The sequence below is a fragment of the Columba livia genome, chromosome Z (assembly GCF_036013475.1).
Source record: "Columba livia isolate bColLiv1 breed racing homer chromosome Z, bColLiv1.pat.W.v2, whole genome shotgun sequence".
Taxonomy (NCBI): Eukaryota; Metazoa; Chordata; class Aves; order Columbiformes; family Columbidae; genus Columba; species Columba livia.
In genome coordinates, this window is record NC_088642.1 from 52,520,071 (window position 1) to 52,538,981 (window position 18,911).

Consider the following 18,911-nt stretch of genomic DNA (forward strand, 5'->3'; position numbering starts at 1 on the left):
TATGCAAGTCCGTGCCACAAAACCAGCAGAAAATATTTATACCTGACTGAAACCAGTAGAAAGTCCTTAAACGCAATCACAGGAAACTAGAAACGTCAGAAAGGAAGAGATTGCCAGAAACCCAAGCTGGTATCATGTTCCTCTCCTGAAGTGTATACTAGAGGCATATTTTTCAAACTAGAAACGACTTGTCATTCTTTTGTATTAGCATTGAGAACACCACTACTCAAAAGGTACACAGCATGCTTATTACAGAGATTCAACGTCTACTAACTGTGGAAGTCAATAGAAAGCTCACATTTTAATTTAAAGATAAATAAATTCTTCCTTAGTTTCAAACTGCAATGGATATTTTGGCCCTTAGAAAAACAATTTAAAAAATTTACACCACGAACATTTTATTAAAAGTAACAACGGTTTAATTAATGCAAAATGTGACATGTGTGATTCCATAATGTTGAAAATGGAACTATACATCCAGATAAGCCTCATATCACAAGAACCAATGTTCCTAAAAATAATTTGTTTTAAAACAGATTAAACCCCTAGCATCTGTCAATAAGTAGTTGTGTTGGTAGCAGCTGTATGACAACTAGCAATAAAGCTTGCTTTTGTATTTACACCTATCATCAAATCACACACTTGCAAATGCAAAACTTCACTGACACATAGGATAAACAATTCATCAGTAAACATTAAGTAAAACAGATCAATGAAGGACTACAGTTAGGCAAACTCAGTGACACATTTTCAGAAGACATGAGGCCACAGAGAGGAACTTCTATGTCATTGAACACTGCCCAAATATAAAAGGCTTTGAAGTCCTACTGGGAAAGCACAAAAAGGGAGGGAAGACCGCAAAATTAATGAAATGGCAAAAGCCTTCCAAAAACATTTAAAAGTTGGTTATATACAACACAGGGATCAATTTGTTCTTTGCTTCCACTTGGTGAAAGAAAAGAAGAAACCTGCAATGTTTGAAATAAACTATATTTCATCTGTGCATTATGAAGCGACTTTTTACTGTTAACACTAAACCAGCTTAGCTATGTACCATGAAAACTCTTTCATTGGAGGTTTCTAGCACACGTTAGCAAAAACTTGCTTCAGATGGTTTGTGTATACTACCTGTATTTCAGGGTAGAAGAATGGTCTACATAATCTCTTGAAATCTGTCCCTGTACTTCTGTGATTTGGTCAGTGCAGGGCTAATTTAAGTCAGGATTAGTAAACTTGCCTTTCTTGGTCAAAGACTAGGGACACCAGCAGCAGAGATGTTAGGAAGCCACCCAAGATAAAAGACTACAGCAAACCCTCAGGGCACCAAACAGAACAGCCCAGATGCCCAGATTATTAATCATTAGCAAAGCAAGAATCTTTGTTTGATCTAATGTCTTCAGCTATGGAAGAAGACTTGAGCTTGGCATCTGGTACCTAAAGATCAAAATCTTGTTTACATAGCAGTATTAGTAACTTCTAAAGAAAGAGCAGATTTATATAGTTCATTATGGTTTTTAATTTGTTTTTTAAAGCTTCATTCAGCTTGGCAGTTAGACACCATACTCCCATATGTGCTTGTCTTCAGCCACAGAAAGTGAATCTGTTACAGCTTCAGTGAATTTTGTTCAGGAAATGGCCTTTATTTTTTTTTTTTCCCCTGAATAGAGGCTCTTGTAAACTGCTCAGAGACATTTTATATAAAACTAAATCATATGTTTTTGAAAGCTTTCTATAACAAAGGAAAAGCAATTGCATTACACAGAAGATGAATGACCTAGTCAATTTAATTTGACTTTTCTCTTTTCTTCAGAAGGAAATAAGGAAATGCAGTGGATTTAATCAGATGATTTGAATACATATCCTCTGAAGGGAGAAAACAGTGGAAAACAGGAGAGAGAACATGTAAAAGCAAAGATTACACTGTCATATTGTTACCTTAAAACTTGCAGCTCTTCTTCAGAGTTCTGCACCTCATCTCTGAGTCGTCTCCAGCGAAGTAAAGCTTTCAATTCCTGATGCCATTTTACCTCATCATGTGACAGCTGCTTAGTATACAAAAAACACAGATCACACACAATAATAATTTTCAGAAAGATAAACTTGTTTCATTTCCCTTTAACCTGCAGAAGATGCAGGAAGGAGTACAACTAGCCAAGAAAAACACAACAAAATAAAACATAACAGTTGCTGCTGTAAGAGTTAATAGGAGCACTACGGAAAACAAAAGCCTTGCTATGTGCATCAAATCAATAGTCAGTTAAATATTTCTTGCCTGAGGAGAGAACTGGGCATGTTGTTTTCCCTTTAGTGACTGGCAATAAGTGAATGGAATGTACAGGGCCGATATCTGGCATATTGGTTTTGGTTGCATCTTCACTCTTCCCAGCCTTGAAAGCAAAGAGCTGGTTTGTGTTCTGACTTCACACCAATAATATCACAAGAAATTACAGTCAGGCACTATGGAATATACTCATAATCGTACAACTGTATGATTGCACAGCACCAAAATTACTCATACATTCTAAAAAGGAAAAAAAAAAATAAATTTTCTTATCTTATAAATTAACAAGCATACTAATCACCCTTTTGTTGCTTACTCCTTCCCTTCAGCTACATGGAAGGGTGTCTACTACCATGAAAATGTTTTCAAGTAATTCATAAAAGCACAGAATTAAGATGAAGAGATCACAGATTGGAGAGATGCTCAATATAATGCAGAAATGAGTTTTAGGAGCAGAAGGGAAAAGCGAAGTGTTTAGACAGCCTTCCTCTTTTTCTTGTTCCAGAAATATAGTGACAAGGAATTCTGTTGTGTTCAGTGCTATAAATATGCCTGATACTTAATAAAAGGGAGGCTAAGAAGAGTGTATGATGTCAGTTCCCAGTTCCCTGCTCTTCCACAGATGGAGCTCTGCAGACTTAGGGGGTAGAATCAGGGCCTGACACAAGCACAGGAAGAGATGACTAACACACAAAACACTTGAAGTAGTAGAGGTACAAGAAAAATAAGCCTTGGATCAGAAAAACACTTTACTGGCTGACATAGAATTTATGAGCTTTTTGCTTTAAGGCAGACAATGATTTCTAAGCCTCTGACATAAGGGTAACTCGCTGGGCAGTATAAAAGAAAAAGTGCAAGTGCTGATGCCCTATTTAATCAGCTTCCATTTTGTTTTGAGGTACACTTCTTGGCTATCCACTGGACAAAACCAGACCGCTTTCATTAAGTACCTGGAATATGACAACAGCCAGTAAGACTCTGCTGATTATTCCAGTTTCAGGAACACAACACAAGTGGAATGTAATAATTGAGTAGCGTATTTGTGGGAAGGTAAGAATTGACAAACACATGTTTACATTCTCATTTGCACTGACCTCTACCTCTGTAAAGATTAGTGTTCACTGTGGATCACGAAGGACTTTTTTATTTTAAAATCAAGTTATCATGCAAATTCCAAGATTGTTTTAAAAGACTTGTCTTCATAACACAGGAGGTTTAATTTATATCTAGTTCACAGCAGGGTATATAATTTTGATTTCCACATAATTCAACTGAGAAGTAACATATCATCAACCTTACCTGTTGTGCCCTAGCCCAAAATATATCTTCTAAAAAAGTGGCAAAACCTTCACTGATCCATTCTTCAGTCCAATCACGAGCACCAATGGCCAGTCCAAACCAAGCATGAGCAATTTCATGGCACAGACGTGTTCCACAGAGATGGCTCCCTCCCGGTAGTATGCTTTGTGACAGGAAGATGATGTGTGGGCTGCACAATAGGAATGAGTAACAAAATACATTATTGACCTCCTATAACATGTATTGGATGGCCATAATAATATATAGGCTTTACTAGACTTGTCAGCCTCTTATTACTATATGCATGCGAGGTCATGACTGATAGTTTATAGCTCAGGCATTTTTATGAATTAGGTTGTACTGTGTTGTTGGCAAAGAATCAAACTAAATTCTGCCAAGCAGTTGTTTTGTATTGAACTGTCAAACCTGTAAGAAGTAAGGTTTTATATTTTTCAAATTACAAGACTGCTTTATTTGAATAGTAACATTCATATATATGCCAAGACAATAAAAGCAGGTGTGAATATAGGCAGCAAGCATTTATCAATTAAATGATCAAAGCTAGAAATAAACAAAGCAGTAACATTTTATAAAGGAAACAAATCACTACCCAAAAGCAACAGGAGCCATGTTTAGTAAAGCACACATGCTTGTTGAAACTTAAAACAAGCTAAAAAGATACCATCTGATGATAAGAGTTGATCATTTCTGCAAATGCAGAGGAAGGAAGCACAGAAGTGAGAAGGAGTCTTGATATTCACTAAATATCTGCTTTTCACAACAGGGGAGAACAACCCAATCTGTATCTACTCTGCTTTGGACTCAAGGACCGTAAGAAGAAATTGTGGAAAAAAACTGTTATGAATTCCTACTCTGCTGTTGAAAACACACTGAATTGCAAGTGAATGTAGTTCCCAACTCATGTTCTGCTGTAAGGTGATTTCTGCTATGCTTGTAGACATTAACAACTCAAAAGTTACGTAATTTTTGACATGAAGTACATTTAGGAAAAAATAAATGGGAGAATGAAGCCCTCTGGGTAACATGCAAGGGATTAACAGAGCACTGTTCCACAGATAGGAGTAGAAAAGGCACACACCAAAGCCCACCACCTGCAGATTATTCCTGCACTAATTCTCCGTGTCCATAATCAGCATTTCAACTGTTTTCTCAACTCCAGACATTTAGAAAGGAAACAAAGCATCACGGTAATACCTTCAAGACCACGTCTTTAAGTCCAGCCTTCCAAGCATGGGAGGGGACCGCATGGCCTTAAGACATTTGCAAGAGTCAAATATTATTCATCAGCATTCCAAAGAGCTTCCCCACCCGCCCTACCCTTCTGTTGGAAATGTTAAAACACCCACGGTTTTCCTGCAACCAGTTGAACGTCTGGAACTGAGACTATAAAATATGATACATACTTAAATAGAAAAGCATACTCAATAGACATCTCATTATAAAATAATAATAGCCATCCTGCAAAACAAGTTAATACCTTTCAGTCAGCTGGCATTGTAAGATACAATGTAAGAAACTGAAATACTAATAGAGGAATCAAGTCACAGGGAACAAGGGGAAAAAAAAAAAACAGCGGCTCTCCAAATCTTCACCAAAAGCAATTCTGATTAAGAGAAGTGAGGGAGGGCGAGAGAGGGGAAAAGTGCAACCACAGAAGCTGTAGAACATGATGAAACTTTTATTATAAAGCCCCTGATGAGAAGAATAACTGCAGCTTCAGGGGTATTAGTTTGGTCAGTTATAAGTAAATGACCCCTAACTGTGGTATGTGTATAGTGCTACAAAGGAAAACCACAGAAATGGACCAAGTAAATAACATTCCAGACATACTGCTGGCAGTGTTTCGGCCATTTGGTTAAGCAAAACAAAAGTAACTTCATGCCTTATAAACAGGCTTACAGAATGGTTTGCATTTTAATTTTACTATAGTAAATACACAATAAAAGTAAAGGTTGTAGTTCCTGCTTTTTCTAATCACTTAAATAACAGAAATGCCACACTTGGACAATCTTCTCCTTTATGGAAGGATTACAGATCACTACAGTGAGAAAAAATGTGTATGTGTTAAAATTTGGCCAAAGAATAAGAATACAACTTTCTAACTTTCTACAAGGCCAAAATTAAGATTATGTCCTGCAGCAGAATTTCATTTCCGATCCTGGGTACAACCAGCAATTTCATTTACTGAGACCAACTTAAATGATCCTTTTATTTTGTTTATCCTTAACAAGTAGTTATATCTCCAATTCAGAGCCTCATATAGCATCAAATATCACTACAGAGCAGGCTAAAGTTTCCATTTATCTTAAAAGTAATTTTATCAAAGACTGCCTATGACTCTGTAATATGTCCAGCATCTGTTAGTCTGGGGAGAGGTTTGATTCTATGTATTAATTTAAAATACAGATTGGGTATTTCCAATACGTCTGAATTCCAGAAACCCTGTTCCACCTCTACTGATGCTAGCCAAATCTACGTTTTCTTACATTGTCTAGGATGTTCAATGTTATTCATTGCACATTGTTACTATCAGTGTTGTTACTAATACACTCAATAATTCAAGGAAGTGTCTACATGAAAAAATAAGATAATCAGGATGATTATTAAATTGCAATAGCCATTTGTATGTGTGTGGGGGTTGTTTGTTTGTTTGTTTAACCACAATAGGAATTTGACCCTCTACCATGCAGTTGATTTACTAGGAACAAATTACAAAGCTTGATTCCTGTTTCTTTAACTGAAATTGAAAAGGAAATAAATCCATTCATACACTAGGAACAGACAAAGGTGATTCTCCTCAGCAATTTCATGAAGACCTGACAAGGTATCACAGAATCACAGAATGTTAGGGATAGGAAGGGACCTCAAAAGATCATCTAGTCCAATCCCCCTGCCGGAGCAGGAACACCTAGATGAGGTTACACAGGAACATGTCCAGGCAGGTTTTGAATGTCTCCAGAGAAGGAGACTCCACAACCTCCCTGGGCAGCCTGTTCCAGTGCTCTGTCACCCTCACTGAGAAGAAGTTTCTTCTCAAATTTAAGTGGAACCTCTTGTGTTCCAGTTTGAACCCATTACCCCTTGTCCTATGTGCAGCTTATAAATGGCTCTAGCTGATTCTTTTCAAGTCTGCTCCAAGTTTCTAAAGCAGGCCAGAACAGGTTAGCTGGATGCGGTAAGGCAGATGGGAAACCTCTCCCATTTAACAAAAAAGTAAAAACCACACCAGTCCTTCCCAGGAAGCTGGACAAGTTCCCAAAGGCTCTTAGAGAAAAATAAGTTAATGACTTGTTTTCAACAAGCATACACTTGGTTATGCTTTTAAAGCAAAAGGTTATTATTCTGACCAGAATCATATCTCATAACTTAGACCTTTGTATTAACTGAGTGAAAGAAGGAGGAAGTGCCCTCTCCCAGATAAACTGCGGTTAAGGGAAATCTCAGAACTGCAACTATGTTATGAAAGCATATGAAGGAAAAAATGACCCCTAATGGGAAAGAAATTTTTGGTGCTAAGGGCCAAAGGGTCCTGATGTTCCAGCATCCAAATCCACCCATGTAGATGTCCTTAGTAAATGGTCTCTTTAACAAATAAAAGGTTTCCAGTGAGTCCTAGAGCTCTGAACAGTAATCTGACCAGTTGAGAGGCCAAATCTCTGAAAGCAATTTTGCAAAAATTTTCTCCAGACTTATGACTTAGATGCAGGTGCCGCTTTGCACACAGGCTGCAGCAATGTGCTGTCTTTGGCTGCTCACACGTAATCAGATGAGACACATAGCACAAACTCAGGCCAAATGTACGTGCAAGAACTGTAAAGCTAGGAACATGAAGCTCATTTCTAACAGACTTGTTCCATTCCTTTTGAAGTAGAAGTCTTTCCCTCTTAACACACAGGGCTTTGCAGATACATTTTCTTATGTATTTGTTGAAATAACAGAGCGAAGACCATATAAGCTGGAAAAATTATGCTTCTGGAGTCAACAGCAAAATCACTATTAGAGATGGAAGTTATAATGTATCTTTTCCTATTTGGCAAAAGGTAGTCAAATGGTAAATGGGTTAGACAGGTACTGTACTTCTAGAAAATCCCTTAAACATGTAGAAGGGAGCAGGGGAAATCTCTCTAAAAACAGGAATGCATTAAAATTAACACATGCATTTAAAGATTACTATAATTTGTGAAAGTTAGACAGTTAAATGGCAGCTCTTTACACACAGTTTATGCAATCTCTCATCAGTTGCCTTCAACCTATGTTATTCCAGTGATACAAAGAACAGTATTAGTATATTGTCTGTGGTATCTACATCAGCCTTTGAGTGTTAGCTTAATTTATCTTTGAGGACATTTGTGCCATTGGAATGCAGACACAAGACCATGCAACATCCACTTACCTACCTCTGTTATCTCCAGCATACTGGTGTATGGTACAGTCCAGTACTGAGACAACTACAGATACAACATTTTTAATCTCCTAGGTTTATAGTGTACCAGAAACTCAAATAGATATGCAGATGCAGTTGCAGAGACAAGGATCTGGTACTTAGAATACTATGAGTATTGTTCCAGAAATAATGGAAACTTCGTAAAGTTTTCCTTTCCTATCATCATAGTGGGAAACCAACAAGTGACTGGAAGTTACAGCTGAAAGTGACTCTAGAGCAGATGGCTAACTTTTTACTCCATAAATTATGCAATAAAACAGTCGGGTAGGCAATAGGAAAAGAAAACAAACTCCACAGTGTTGGAAGGAGGATGGTATCCATCAACTCAGCACAGCAACTCAACATCCAAACCTCACATTTCAGTCAAGCATCTAATTAATGATCTGAGCACCTGAGGAACAGCTACTCCATAAACTGGCAGACAATCACTTCAGTCTTGCTTGTTTCACTGCACCAAACCAGATTGGTCAGTATGTGCGTAAATAAGGGTGAAACCCTCTCAGGAGAAACTCTCTTTATTACTGTTCAACAGCAAAACTGGTACTTGGCACAAAACTGAAGAAATTATACAGTGAAAGGAAAAAGATAACATGATCCTAAGCTCAAACAGCTGCTACACAGACAACTGGGTTTGTAACAACTCTTGATATTTCCCATTATCTCCAATCCTATATAACACCAAATGAACAGCCTTGAAGTAAAAACCTGCATAAAAAGACAGGATGTATTAATCACATATAACTGTGACATACACCATCTTTCAATGTCTTTGAACTTACAAGTCAACAACTTTATTTATCCAGACGTTACTAAGAGGAAATTTTATAAATTTTCTTCAGATACCAAAATAGCTCTGGAACTTCATGATGAACAAAAATAAACCACACTGAAAATATTAACAAGAATTTACAAATGCAATTTTGTTTTAATGCCGGGAAACCTTACTTTGCTACTGCAAAAGGACTGATCATACTGGCATAAATGTAAAGCATATGGGTTTGATGTGCTTAAAAAAATAAACAAATAATTTCATAAACTCCCAGCTCATCTAAGATCAACCTAAAGAAACGTTTTATCGACTCATCACATGCCCTGTAATTTAATTCTCTTAACTTTATGTTCACAAGTGAAAAAATATGCTATACCCTTTCATGGTATATCATGTATTTATTTGCATAAATTCCCTCAAAATTTCAATCACAACTTGCTCTGGAACTTTTACGTGAGTAAAAGGTGGAAGTATTGAAAAGAATCTCCAGTATATTTATTTTTTTTTAAAACAATTAAAAAAAAAATGTAAAGAAACAAACTACTGAAGATTTTTTTTTCATTTAATATTTGATCAATGGGAACTAACCACATACAGTTATACCATCTATTAACTTTTTATTTGAATACCATAGGACACTCAGTCCTAAAAGTGAGATTCATATTTCTGTCTTAGGGGACTTCAAGTACAAATGCAGAGCTCTACCTGTTAAAACAAGATACTTACTTAGTTGCCCAACAACATGCACATCTAGTATGGAACCATTTTGGAGGTTTTAATTGTTGCACCAGTCTTGCCAAAAGTGTGTCTTCGTTTTCTGTGTTTTTCTAAAGCATGCTGTGTTTTGAAGCTCCAGCTTTGTTCTGGGCCTCAGCTCCTCTGTTCTCCATCATCCAATCAAAATATACAATGCTAAAACTGTAGACTGAAACGTCTCACAGAACAATTATGAGAATTTTCCCTACATCAAACTCTCAAGAACAGAAACACATCATAGGATGAATGATCTGGTAATAATGCAACTAATTTCTTTAAACAATGCTGTCTCATCTTCTCTGTAACATACAGAGCACACACACTGACAGTGCTAAGACAAAAAAAAACTTTAATTGGAGTTTTAAAAACATTCATGAAACAAATTATCTGTGGCTGATATCCTGCTACAGTCTTATCACGGTAATAAATCCTACATGCTTCAAATGTTCTCACTTGGGATATAACCCAAGAAGGAAAGAAAGAACATTGTATTTTACATGCGGGCTCCAGTCTGATGTCTGGCATCCAAGTATTGCCAGTGAGCTAACCCAACTTTGCAATACGCTCATTGGGAACTAGAGGTGACAAGATCAACCAGCAGTCAACCCAATTAAGAACTGTGGAGTTGAGAAGCTACTCATCAGTTGATCTCGGATGACCCTCAAGATGTCCAACAGCAGCTCTAGTTCACTTCTTTACATCTTACACATTTGGCATCACAAAAAGGAACTTGCAGGGCATGAATTTTTTTTTAACTCTCCAGATTTTGTTTCCTAATGTTTTAAATAAGCCCAGGAATATCTGTTCATTTAGAAACTTCTGTACTCCCAGGATTTGTCACAAGCAGCAAATTACCTGCTGTTGTACACAAAGAAAAGCAAAAAATCCTCAGCTCCCATCAAGGTTTTTTTAATCCAGATTTGTGTGAAACTTCACAACCAAAAAACCATAAAGTAATGGAATTCTCTCATAAAAAATAATTACATAATACCTCCTAGTAACAAATGGCTACATTACTGTCAAAAATCTCACAGTCAGCTTTGAAAGAGAAATACCTTGAGGACTAAAGCTTTTCATGTCATGTATCATAGAATTAATTTTTCAGATTTAACTGTTTTAGTTACCTGACTTAGGAGCAAGTGCAAGTAAAGTGGCTCCAAAAAATGCAAGCACCCTTTTTGCTCCCTCTGTTTTCCAGAGTTCAATTTTTAACTTTCACACACTTCACATGCAATTGATCCTCAAAAAGTACTGACATAGCTAACATGGAAAATAATTTGTGAATCATGGACAGCAATTTACAGATCTCTTACTAAGTATTCATGGTACAAAACTGCATTCGTTCATGACAGAAGTTTCCACACAAGACTCAGAAGCTACACAGCTCAATTAGCTTTTTTTTTTTCCTGGAAAAATAGATTGGAAGTAAATCTAGAGTACTTCAATTAAAGAGTAAAGAAATAAAGATCAAGGAAATAAAGATATTTCTAGTTCAGATTGTTCTGTTAGTAGTATTTTAGGATATGGAATTTTTCATAGAAGTATTTTTTCTGCTTGACATAAGAGAGCTGATGCAAAGGTCACAACAATGATAGAACATCTCTACTCTTGCTGACATAGGCAGGATCACAAAAGAGGTTCAGAACCTGAAGAGAAAATTTTGTTCATGTCTGAGGAGCCGGAAGAAAAACCATGTTCTCATTAATTTCAGTAAGAACTTTATACACACATATAAATGCAATATTTGGTTTACATTATGGACTTTCTAAATTCCAGATTTAATACAGAACTTTTATCATATTTCTCTGAGTGCTTCCAAATATTAGAAAACGGTCAAATCAAGGAAAACAAGACAATACCAAACCACCATGTTATGCTATTAACCATGTGAAAATAGTTAATAACAAATAATAGTGTGGAAAGTCTCTATTAGAACAATGCATTTACATTCATTCTCTCTCACTTAAAAATGATGTATGAGATTGGGACCACAAAATTAACCTTAAGGTCTTGCAGAAATAAAAAAGCGAACAGAAAATAGCAATGGACGGATATTGATCACTGCAGTTATTTTAATTGATCATATTGTTTTAACAATAAGAGGATCATGGAAACAGATATAGATTCAGGCACTCACACCTTTCATTTTATAAATACAAAATGGTTTTGTGTGATAATTTTTTGGGGGAGATTCCTTGTCATATACCGAAAGGAAGACTAAAAAACCATAGGATCTCTTGTTTTGTATTAGAAATGCACACAGCATTTATTTCAGAGCCTTTTCAAACTATTATTTGAATTCTTGCTAAAATTATTAATATTATTAACAGTCTCTAACAACATTTCAGTCTAAATGATGACATTTGTCAATCATGGATTGTATTATCTGATCATGAATGGATTTCATTATTTGTAGCTTTCCATCATTGTTATTACTGGAAGACCCAGATTTCCTTTTACTGCATCATGAAGCTTCTGGCATATATTAACACAGCTGAGAGCCAAAATGTAAATAACCAATGATGATAAATAACCAGACAGAAAGAGCAAAATGTACCTGCTTCTCTGTATTCAGTGAAAATTCACTCATGTTAAGGACCTATGTATTAGTGCTGTCGAAAGGTGACATGGACAAGACAAAATAAAACAATGGGTCATTTTTTTCTCCAACTTGATATATACAAGAAAGCTTTTATCTGCACATACCAGAAAAAAACAACAACAACAAAGGCAAACCAACAAGACAAAAGGAAAAGAGATTGGTGCTGCTGCTTCAATGTTCAGGATCCTTTTCTCCATGTAAAGCTTGTGGTATCACCATTCTAAAAGTGCGAAGAAAATGAAATCTGCTTGAAGGCAGAAGTGGTTCTTATTAAATCTCTATAAACTACAGCTAGAGTAGTATAAAAAAAACAACAACAACAACAACAAAATAAACCTAAGGAATGCTCTTGTTTTTTAAGGATTCCTATTGCAAACACTTCACCCGCAGAGCAAGAAAACTCCAGATATATCCCTGAATCATTCAGAGAATCCCAGACATTTCTGGAGGACAGAGCACTACACATCCCTGATACTACTAAGAAAAACTAAATAAAAAGGTAAAGCTTGGAGTTTTTTCAAAAAGATTAGAACTTCTCAAATCATAAAGGAGGCAGATTCAAGTCTTTTAAATTTTCAGTTCATATCTAATACAGTCTTCATTCTTATGCCAACTACAAGTGTGGGAGAAAACAATGAGATTAAGATAAATAGCCAATTTGCCTGTGATCTAATTTTTGCCCATACACAGTTTCAACCACAATTCTTGCCTTTAAGAATTGGTACTGAAAAAACAATTTTCTGATGTCTTTCATTATACTTAAAAGAATGAGTGCAAATCCAACACTGTTGAGTCTATTCTGATTTTCATTATCCATGCTAAAATGCATTGTTCCCACTATGTCTTTATCCTCTGTATATAAAAATGCCACAAAACTGTGCGCGCTTCTCTTAAAAATTATTCAGGTGACAGAAATTCAACTAACTATCATCAATTACCTGTTTTTCTTGATTTTGTCATCTATAAACAGTATATAAACTGATACAAAATGCATGTTTTCATTTTACTGAATGAGGATCCAATGCTTCTTGGTACTTAGATAAATGAGATACATGTTGTTAGCAAAAAAAAAAAAAAATAAAGAGATAACAACATAGAAGAATATGTAAGGGCTTCAAAATTATTTTCTTAGTTTATTCTGTGCAGCAGCTATACAAGCCTTCTTTTTTGTATGCGTCACTCAATAAGATATCTGTTGTGCTTTTGCACAAAGAACAAAGATGCCATTATCAATTCTCAAAAGTCTGTAGGACAAACCATTCATGCTGTCAAACCCCTTAAAGCCCTTTCAGCAAATAATGAAATCCATCAGTGACAAATGTCAACATACTAATTTGTTAAATACAGAACAAAAGCAACATTCAGAAGAGGTGCCTCATTTCATGTTATATTAGCCCTTCAATTTGTAACAACTTTATGGCAGCCCACAGACCATGCAATATTAAAACAGAACAGCACTATAATTATTAAAACTAGAACAATCTACTCTCCTTACGATAAATGCTTAATAGTTCAACAAAACTGTAAACAAAGTCTTTTGGGAACAGCAAACTCTTTGCAATGCATTAATTTTCCTCCTTTTTGGAACACTATTTCCAATTAAAATCTTACCCACAAAAACCAGATTCTCTTTCACACACAGTCACATTTATTGTGCTGGTGGAAGAATATGTTAAATTACATCATATCCAGTGATAGAAGAGCTTCAGTGTGCTTGAGAATTAGTGTAGCCGTTATACAGGATTTTTATTATTATACAGCTATTATTGTTGAATCATATAGCAGAGGGACAGTTTAGCTGGAAGAAGCTAGTATGCATGTGAATTACTTTATTCATCATACAAAGATGTCCAGCTATTATTATTTAATCACACAGCAGGGGACAGTTTAACTGGAAATAGCTAGCATCACTGAGAACAGTGTTAATGTCTTACAATATTAAGTATCACCTACTAATGAACTTTCATTCCACTGCACCTTCTAGTGAATTTACCTTTTCATATATCTCCAAATTTATTTCAGTCCATCATAAGGACCAAACAAATTTTTTTCCTGTTGTCCTGGACACTGCCACAAAATACATTTACCTATTCTTTTTGAAGATGCCAAAGAGAAGCAAACACAATTATATTCTAGAATACATTCTAGAAGCATCTAATGCATGCAACATTTCTTCTGGAGATTTCCAACAGTGGCTGGATAACTTTCGCTCTCTAAATTCACCAAATAAACCTTGAAAATAGAAAAGAACTTTTGAAGTTGTGAAATTGAGAATGCCAAATTCATTTTTTGCCAAAATGCTAAGCCTAGTACAGATTAAATTAATAAGCATTTTTCCAAGTCCAGAAGGAGAGAGCAAGGTGGTTTTCTGTCTTGCAATAGCACAGCAAATAAATTTCCGTGGGTCAAAATATATCCGTTTTGAGGTGGTTTGTTTGTGGGGTTTTTGTTTGGTTGGTTTTGTTGTCATTGTTTTCCTTTGCTTGTTTGCTTGCTTGGTTTTGTTTGGGCTTTTTGTTTGTGTGTTTTCTCTTTTTTTAACCACCAAGGATTTTAAATATTAAAGAAGTAGAAAATTTTTGATTGCTCCCCAGGTACTCTCCTGACAACAGTTCTGCCAAGACACTAAAACCCTTCTCTTTTTGTCAGACCATACATTCATATTCATGTGGATATTGAACACTCAAAGGAAGAGAAGGAGAAGATATATCAAAATTCTGACCAAGACCAAACACGATCAGATTTCCAGTTAAAATTCAGTTAATGCAAGCTGGATAACAAGTAGTCCCTGTTGGATACTTCCTTGCAGACTCAGTTGGGTCTGCATGTTGTCATATGGCTAAAATTTATTTCTATATATTCTGCATTGTCAACATTGACAAAATAATTTTTAAAAAATCTCTAATGGTATTTGGCATTCATATCAGTTTTGATTTATGAACCAAATGATCAAGAAGTGTAAATTGTATAATTTTTCAGAAAATTTTACAGCCAAATCTAGTCACTCTGCTGTAAATCTAGCTAATCTCTGCAGACAGTGTAATTACTTCACATTTTTAGTTTAAGCAGACTTTAATGTCAAGTGGGAGAACAATCCTTAAGACTTCTTCAACTACCAGTGTGTCTCTGACAAACTGTACATACTTGCCTGACTGCTACTTAAACTTCAGTATAGCAGTTTCATGTTGGTTTTAGAGTAGGAAACACTTGAAAAGATACATTCCATACTGAGGTCATATTCTGGATTCAAGCCTCTAGCTCTAGCATATTGCCCTCACCACCTCTTAGCCAAGTCACAGGTAAAATCAAGAAGCTGTTTTGACACCAGACGGGAGGGCACAGTGTCTGCCAATGTGCTTCTGCTGGGCTCAGTTCCAGGTTCTGGAGGAAAAAGCTCTTTGGTGACACTATAACGTACTTCACCCCCGCCAATAAGTATCACTTTATAGCTGTACCTACAACAGGTTTAAATTTAGTTAACCAAGAATTCACTGCAAATATTACATTTATACTGACATATGCAAATAGGATGTAGCTGTTTCTTCCCAGAAAGCACTGGAAATACCTCTGTGACTGCAGTGTATTTTTGTTTTCTGGGAACTTAGAGACTTTGCATTTATACATATGTACTGTTGTATTAACCCAGATCAACTGGCCAAGCCAAAACAGAAATTAAGCTTCAAGCAACATATAGCATATCTAATCTGGCACTACCAGACTGCACAATAACACCATAAAATCAGAGGCCTGTTTCTCAGATACTATAAGAAAAAAGAGCAGTAAGTAGAAACTGTTGGTTTATACTGGCCGTAATGGCAGAATGGTTTGAAATTAGAAAGATGTGCTCAGTGTGGTTTTTAAGAAAAAGAAGTGGCTTAGTCCATGAATAGAATTTGTGTTGAATCCTATTTTCTCTGCTAATAGATCTCTTTCCAGAAAATTATGTGAAGCTAAGACTTCACATAAACTGTAGACCTATAGCACAGCTTTGTTCTATCCTTTTCTGCTTCCTTGTGCTTAAGGCAGATAGTTTTTTTTTTTTAAATCAGGCATCTTCATGCAACTAAATTAATGTAGTATTCCAACTGTTCTGGAAAAACAAGTGAATATGAGCAGTACTCTCAGCATTGTGTTAACATGCCTCTAACCTATCAAATTCCTACAGAGAAAATGTGATAACCTTAACCGAAGTAATAGGATTCAGAAAGAGGAATTAATCTGTAAATCTGTTTGTTCCAAGACATAACTTGCCCATACTGCTTTACTTACACACTGTGTAATATTAATATGTAATATTTAGCATTACAAATACATTGCACAAAATCAAAATCAGAAAAGCAGCACTGGCCCTAAAGATTTTACCTTTTATGCTACTGAAGGCAGTGGGTAAGATAAAAATTTTGCCAAACAGCTCAAAATCATGTTCTACAGTTACTTAGAAATAACTTTGTGTTCTCTCCAAACTAACGATCTTGTCACTGATATGCTGCATTTTTGTCTGGAGCACTTTGCTGTAATTAATGGCCCTTCAGCTAGCAATGAAAACTGCACAAAAATTTATGTGTGAAGTCAGAAACCTTTGAAATATCATAAGATACATGTGTAAGATATAAAAGATAGTAGTACAGCCATTTCAATCACTGACAAGCAAAGTCTCCTTCCTTACTTCATCATGCTAAGGTCTAATTTAGGCCTCTGAAAAGTATGCTGTGTGACCAAGCCACGTGCACCTTTCTTCTGATGGTCTACAATTTATCCTCAAGAAGACTAAGAAGGCTATTCAGAATTATATCATAGCTTTAACTCAGTACCTATCACTACAAAGCTGGTGATCATACAAAAAATGTATTCCTGACAGCAAACTCCATGACGTTTATTTGACAAAATAGCTCTGTATACAATGAATGAGAAAGAACATTCCAGCAAATTCACTGTACTGGCTCTTTACAGTTCAAAACACTAACTTTAATTTCACCTTCAAACAATTTAAGCAGAACATAACAATTTTCCAAGTAATCTTAAAGATGGTGTAATTAAAATGCACTATAATTGAAGGGAAATGAACCTTTGTAAATACCAGTGCAGCATCATACCACGAATAAGACAGATTACCAAATAAATATGCCTTCACTGTTTTATTTCAACATTTAAAACTAGACTTAGAAGTCAAAATTATTATAAACTTGTAATACCAAAGCACATAATAACCTCTTTCATTAGGGAGAGACATAATTTATGCAGCATTGTGGACAGAGCAGGCAGTCGTCACAAACCAGATGCCTGCCACCCAGCAAGAAAATGGACTGGCCTTTAAACTGAAATAAAAGAAACCACCTATTTCCTTCATGCTACCACAGAAAAAGGAAAGCCAAAAACCATCTCAGAAAACAGAGGTGGTGCTTTATTAACAAATCACAATCTCCAAACCATTTTTTCATATTCTCATTCTCAAACCTACATATTGATTTCCCCCAAATCCATCACAGACCAAATTCCCTCACAGAGAAAGGAAATATGCAGCACCCTTCCCTCCTCCTTGGAAGCACTCTCAATAGTCTAGTTGCCGTTCTGATCTTCCTAAGGAAGAAACATTCTTACATGCATTCCTCTACAAATTTCAACAGTCTATATCATAAGATCCCTACCGGTCTCAAAGCAAATCTCCAACAGCAACAAACTAGTGGGAAGCATGTGTTTGTGCAGGGAAAATCTGTATGACAACACTCAGACTGCAATGTATCACATATCAGCCCTCGGAAAAATCATGTAATAGCTGGGGTTGTAAGGAATCTTCAAAGATCATCTAGTCCAATTCCCCTGCAATGAGCAGGGACATCTGCAACTAGATCATGTTGCTCAGAGCCCCATCCAACCTGGCCTTGAATGTCTCCAGGGATGGGGCACCTACCATCTCTCTGGGCAACCTGTTCCAGTGTTTCACCACTCTCACTGTAAAAATTTCTTGCTCATATCTAGTCTGAATCTACCCTCCTTTAAAACCATCACCTCTTTTCCTGTTGTAACAGGCTCTGCTAAAAAGTCTGTCCCCATCTTTCTTATAGGTCCATTCTAAGTACTGAAAGTCCAGAATAAGGTCTGCCTGGAGCCTTCTCTACTCCAGGCTGAACAACCACAACTCTCTCAGCCTGTCCTCACAGGAGAGATGTCCCAGCCCTCTCATCATTTTTGTGGCCTCCTCTGGCCCCTCTCCAACAGGTCCGTGTCTTTCCTGTACTGAGTGCTCCAGAGCTGGACACAGGACTCCAGGTGGGATCTCACCAGAGCAGAAGAGCAGAATCACCTCCCTCGATCTGCTGGCCATGCTGTTTTTGATGCAGCCCAGGATACAATTGGCCTTCTGGGCTGCAAGTGCACGTTGCCAACTCACGTTCAATTTTTCATCCAGCAGTGCCCCCAAGTCCTTTTCCACAGGGCTGCTCTCAATCCCTTCATCCCCCAGCCTGTATTGATACTGGGTTGCCCCAACCCATGTGCAGGACCTTGCACTTGGGCTTGTTGAACCTCATCAGGTTCACATGGGCCCACTTCTTGGGCTTGTCCAAGTCCCTCTGGATTGCACCCTGTTCCTCGGGCATGTCAAGTGCATCATAATAAAGTTTCAAATTTCCAGTAAAATATAATGATCCACAACTTAATAGGTGCTAACTTCTACAGGACAAGCTATAACATTTTGACAGTACTCTGAAAAATTCTGAATTCTCAAGTTCAGCTTTTCTCA

General features: G+C 36.5%; 1 protein-coding gene across 30 annotated transcripts in view; it reads right to left on the reverse strand.

Annotated features, from left to right (window-relative positions):
- The window catches only part of AOPEP (aminopeptidase O (putative)), a 191,473-nt gene that overhangs the window by 115,732 nt on the left and 56,830 nt on the right, over positions 1-18,911 (reverse strand). For 24 of the 30 annotated variants that reach the window (XR_010468925.1, XR_010468924.1, XR_010468927.1 and 21 more), the window contains exons 6-7: positions 3,581-3,770; positions 1,936-2,045 (exon numbers count right to left, since the gene is read on the reverse strand). Coding sequence is in view for 16 of the 30 variants with exons in the window: in XM_065045811.1 (XP_064901883.1) it covers positions 1,936-2,045; positions 3,581-3,770 (300 nt within the window). In the remaining 14 variants the exon portion in view is untranslated. The remainder of the gene's footprint in view (positions 1-1,935; positions 2,046-3,580; positions 3,771-18,911) is intronic. The other 6 variants (XR_010468935.1, XM_065045820.1, XM_065045815.1 and 3 more) reach the window with 1 other exon arrangement.